This window comes from Ranitomeya imitator, chromosome 7 (genome assembly GCF_032444005.1).
Source record: "Ranitomeya imitator isolate aRanImi1 chromosome 7, aRanImi1.pri, whole genome shotgun sequence".
Classification (NCBI taxonomy): Eukaryota; Metazoa; Chordata; class Amphibia; order Anura; family Dendrobatidae; genus Ranitomeya; species Ranitomeya imitator.
Window position 1 is genome coordinate 45,384,252 of NC_091288.1, and position 5,428 is coordinate 45,389,679.

The 5,428-nt window shown below is 40.2% G+C and overlaps 1 protein-coding gene across 1 annotated transcript; it reads left to right on the top strand.

Moving 5' to 3' along the window:
* Window positions 1-361: 361 nt before the first annotated feature.
* Window positions 362-4,066, top strand: SP9 (Sp9 transcription factor). Its single transcript, XM_069733170.1, has 2 exons — window positions 362-470; window positions 1,706-4,066. The coding sequence occupies exons 1-2, from the start codon at window positions 450-452 to the stop codon at window positions 2,987-2,989; spliced, it is 1,305 nt and encodes a 434-aa protein (XP_069589271.1). The 5' UTR covers window positions 362-449; the 3' UTR covers window positions 2,990-4,066.
* Window positions 4,067-5,428: the final 1,362 nt, after the last annotated feature.

Below are 5,428 nucleotides of genomic sequence, written 5' to 3' on the forward strand. Positions count from 1 at the left end.
GTCGTACAATCTAATACGGCGGAATTTGCGGTTTTAGGAACAACATTCTTAAAAAAAAAAAAAAAAAAAGGATTTGTTAACCCCTCACGTACCAGTTAGAACAGAATACAATGTGAAGGGGTTAAATATTTATATTTTTTATTTGTAGACGGGGTCCAGAGCCTCCGATTCCTCCCCTCTGCTTTGAATGGCAGGGCTCGGAAGAACTCAGATTTTTTGCAAATCTCCTTCTCTCATTGGCTATGACGCAGCTCCCATTCGACGTCCCATGCGATGTGATTGGGCCACGGCTGCTGCCAGTGATACTTCAAAGCGGGCGGCTGCCAGCACTTACCCTGAGTCTAGTCTGCCTCACTCAGTGCAACTTGTATAGGGAGAAGGTGGCACAGAGCTGGCAGCATCTACCCCGGGCACTCAGCGCTTCTCTACAGCAGGGACAGGGACGGGCTATGGCTACGTCTATACTTGGGGTAAGTAAAGGATTCTCCGCTCTCTTCTTATTTCTAACATTATTGCTGCAAAGTTAAACTTAATATTACCGTAGAATAAACTCATGATTTCCTGACCTCCTATACCTCTCGCTTTCTAGTACCACCTGCCTATATGCCCCTTTTGCCCATTAGCTCTCATCCACCCGGTGCCAGGCGAAAAGAAAGTTTCTTTTATTCATTTGTTCGTTCCTACCAACGCAGCCTGAACGATCTCATTTGTCCTAATCCCCAAACCATTACCCCCATGAACACAAGCCGCGGCAGCACTTAAGTATTATTCCGCTCTGCAGTGGTCTTGGGCTTCTTAAAGCCGCTGGTATTACAATCCTTAAGGACCAGCAATAAATACAGGACCCCCCCTTCCTTCATCAAAAGACACGGCACCCTGTCTGCTTTGTATTATCTCACGTCCCTCCTCGGTAATGTGTTTATTCCTGCTGATTCCTTGCGCTAGAACTAGAGACGTAGCAGAGCTGAGCTTGTTATTCGCCACAACTGTTTTCTATATGACAATATGTCGAGGGAAACATTTAAAAAACCAATTCAGCTCTGCTACATTCATAGAATCTTGATAAACGCCGTTAATTTTATCAACACAATTATTAATAATCAAAAATGTTTTCTGAAATTTAATATTTAATTGTTTTTTTTGTTTTTGTTTTTATTTAGAACCTAAAATAGCTATAACAAATAACAATAAAACCATTAAAGACTTATGTATGTTAAGAAAATGTTTTGGTCTAATTTATTGGCTTATTTATTGATTCATTATTGACTCATTCCTGAAACTACTAAATTATCGGTTAATAACAAATTTGTTATTCTGTTATTTTCTGGTGAAATATTCTTCTAAAATTTTGTACATTGTTACACCATGAAATAATAGACTTGTAACTGAAATAATACTTTCTATCCATGTTTTATGTAATGTATATTTATTATAGTAATAATCAATTAAAATAATAACTATTTGGGATAGTAAATTAAGGTCAGAGCTGCAGAAATATCACAATGAAATGAGTTAATTTACACATTAAAGGATTACCGTAATTAAAATTTGGTTTAAAGTTGATTGACCAATATTGAGAATGTTGCTCTAATCACCGGTCATTTGGCTCGAAGCTCCTGGGCCCCGAGGCTTATGACCAGGCTACTATACATGAAATTAGAAGAGAAAGGTATTCACTTTGTGGTGTTTTGTATCTCCCCTCTAGGAAGAACCCAGATTTGGCACTACTCCCTTGGCCATGTTGGCTGCCACTTGCAACAAGATTGGGAACACCAGCCCCCTGAGCAGTCTCCCGGAGTCCAGCGCTTTTGCAAAAGGAGGTTTTCACCCTTGGAAAAGATCCTCCTCCAGCTGCAGCCTGGGATCCAGCCTTGGGGGCTTCACAGTGGCCACCAGTCGGGCATCCAGCGCCCTGACGGGGGGAGGTGCAACTGCCAACAGCGCCTTCTGTCTGGCCTCCACATCCCCGACATCTTCAGCCTTCAGCAGTGACTACAGCGGCCTCTTCACCAACTCGTCCGGAGTGTCCCCCCAGGAAGCTGCAGGACAATCTGCCTTTATATCCAAAGTGCATGGCGCAGCAGACGGGTTGTACCCGCGGGTAGGCATGGCTCATCCCTATGAGTCCTGGTATAAGTCTGGCTTCCACTCAGAAGTGGCAAATGGGGCATCAGCCTGGTGGGACGTACACGCTGCCAGCCCCAGCACCTGGTTAGAGGTGCAAAACCCTCCAGCTGCAGCGGCTGCTCTACAGGGTGCCCTACACACAGGAGGGCCCCATACTCAGCTTAGCGGGTATAGCCCGGACTTTAGCTCTTTGACGCACTCAGCTTTCAGCTCCACAGGGCTGGGCTCCAGTGCTGCCTCCCATCTACTCTCCACTGGGCAGCACCTGCTCACCCAAGAAGGCTTCAAGCCAGTCCTACCGTCCTACCCAGACTCTGGCACCTCCATGCTCTCGGGGGCTTCTGGAGGAGCAACAGGCGCATCAGGACGCTCGGCACGCAGATATTCTGGGAGAGCCACCTGCGATTGTCCCAACTGCCAGGAAGCAGAGCGCCTGGGGCCTGCAGGTGCCAGCCTTAGAAGAAAGGGGCTACACAGCTGCCATATCCCTGGCTGTGGTAAGGTTTACGGTAAAACATCACACCTTAAAGCTCACCTGCGCTGGCACACTGGTGAACGACCATTTGTCTGCAACTGGCTCTTTTGCGGCAAGAGGTTCACACGCAGTGATGAATTGCAGCGACATCTCCGCACTCACACCGGGGAGAAGAGATTTGCCTGCCCCGTATGCAACAAGCGCTTCATGCGCAGCGACCACCTCAGCAAACACATCAAGACGCACAATGGAGGAGGAGTAGGAGGGGGAAAGAAGGGCAGTGACAGCGACACAGATGCCAGCAACCTGGAGACACCTAGGTCAGAGTCCCCAGAGCTTATCCTGGAAGCTGTAAGACCGGGGAAGGAATCAGCTAATGACTCTTAGGGAGCAGCAAAGACTTTTGGGGTGCAGAAGGGACCTCTTCTTAAAAAGCTGCAGACACTTCTAGGGTGCAGGACTCCTTGGAAGCTTTGAGGGTGTAGGGGGCTACTTGAACAGCGGGCGCTTCTAGAGTGAAGTATTGAATATTTGGTAGTGCAGCCACCTCTGGGTTGCAACAGATACTCCTAGGAAGCAGGTGGTGCCTCTGGGGACTCCTCTCGACAAGCAGGAGGTTCATGGGGTGAAGCAGTGACCCATTCTTGAAAGCAGCAGCAGCAATTTGGAATGCAGGAACTCTTTCTTCATTATTCAGACGCTCCTGATGTAGTGACTTTCCCTTGAAAAAAAAAAAAGAGCAGCAAATACTTTTAGGGTGCAGCAATGACTTTTCCTTGGAAGCAGCAGTCACTTCTGGGGTGCAGCAGGACTCCTTCCAGTAAGTGCAACCTCAATGGAATGACTGATTATAAATGAGAGTGATGAGGGTGCAGTGACTACTAGTGTGGGGTGCAGCAAAGTGACCCATTCTGGGCGGCAGGTACAGTCCCTCCAGGCTGCAGAAACCCATCCAATTACTGCAAACTTTCAGCAACCAGAGCAATATAACCAGATAGTGTGAAACGAACTGAGATCGGCATTTATTTTTGTGTCCTGATTTTACTGGAAACAACATAGACCATGAATAATTCCTGGCTGGATTATATCCTGACCGCTCATTCACATCTAATCCCAATCAGAGTTTTTTTTTTCTTTAATTATTATTATTATTATTATTATAAAAGAAAAATACTAACCATCCTCAAAGGTGAGAAGTGGCAGGAACGCGTGGGACAGTCTCTGTTTAAGCTGTATAAAGATTGTGTTCGTTCCCATCACCCCTGTAAATGTTCCCCTAATAGTTTATATTTGGTGAATTCCTGAAATTCAGGAGTTTTTTTTTTTCTTTTTCTTTCTTTTTTTTTTAATTTTAATTTCTGATGCACTTTGTGAAAGTCAATATATATATGTAAAAGATATTTAATATGTTGATTTAACATTCCACTCAGACACGTAAATTAAATTCAATGAAACAAATGAAAATGCGTTTATCTGTATTATATAGAAAATTACCTTGATCATATTTTGATTTTTCGTATTATTAAAAGAATTATGATCAAACATACTCCTGGTATTCTCTGTCTGTCCTGCTCCTCGGAGGAATAGATGTCAATAGTGGGAAATATTGTAATGCTACAACAGGGTAAAAAAACAAACAGGGCTGAGAATAAATTTGTGTGTTTCTTTTTCTTGATAATTTTATTCTTTATTTTATCATTTTCGATCATTTATTTTTATGACATTTACAGCAATTATTTAAGAATAGCCATCATAAATATCTGTATATCTATCAATTATCTATTTCTCATACAGGTGTCTAATAATTATTACCTGTTTATCTCATTCATTTGTCATCTCTCTCACATATCTATCTGTCTTTCTATCTATATTTGTACATATACATATGGAGAGAGAGAGAGGAGAGAGCAAAATACACTATATATATATATTTATTTAATATATTTATTAGATAAATATCTATTCTAAAACAAGATATATTGATAATCCATACATATACAAATATTTCTAATTCATAAATATTTGTATATCCATACAAATTATCTAATTATACGCTATTTTATTTGTTAAATCACTTTATTTGTTAAATCACTTTATTTAATATAATTATTGTATATCAATTGCCTATTTACCTGATCAACTTATGTGTCTCTTATATCTATTTTGCAGTCTATCATATCTATATATATATACTTTATCATGTATCTATCTATTTTTATCAATTATTCAGTTACCTCTCTAAATTTGCGATCTTATCTATTATCTATCTACCTATCTGGAGAAACTGGAATGCTTTGCACCCAATTTTTGGTAGAAAGGTGCTGCTCTTTTCTCTTTTTTATCTATCATACTTATGTATGTATCTATCTATCATCTATTATTCATGTATCTATTCTTCTTCTATATATTATTTTATTTATCTATCCATCCATTTATCGTCTGTAAATATCCCATTTATTCATATCACATGTATTAATTTGTATGTATAACAGGACTCGAAAGAAATGTGAGTCCTAATTTCTTGTTTCCGAATAAAAGGTATTTATTAATATTTTCTATAATTTATTATTAGGATATTTTAAAATATTTATTTTCAGGAGACTAACAATCTCTCTGTCATTAATATCTATATGTTTATCAGGTCTCTATTTATCAATCTATCTATCTATATATTATCTATCTATATCTGTCTATCTATCATGTATCTATCTATCTCAAATCTATCTATTATCTATCATCTATCTATCTATCTATCATCTATCTATCTATCTATCTCAAATCTATCTATCTATTATCTCTCTCTCTATCATTTATTATCTATCTATC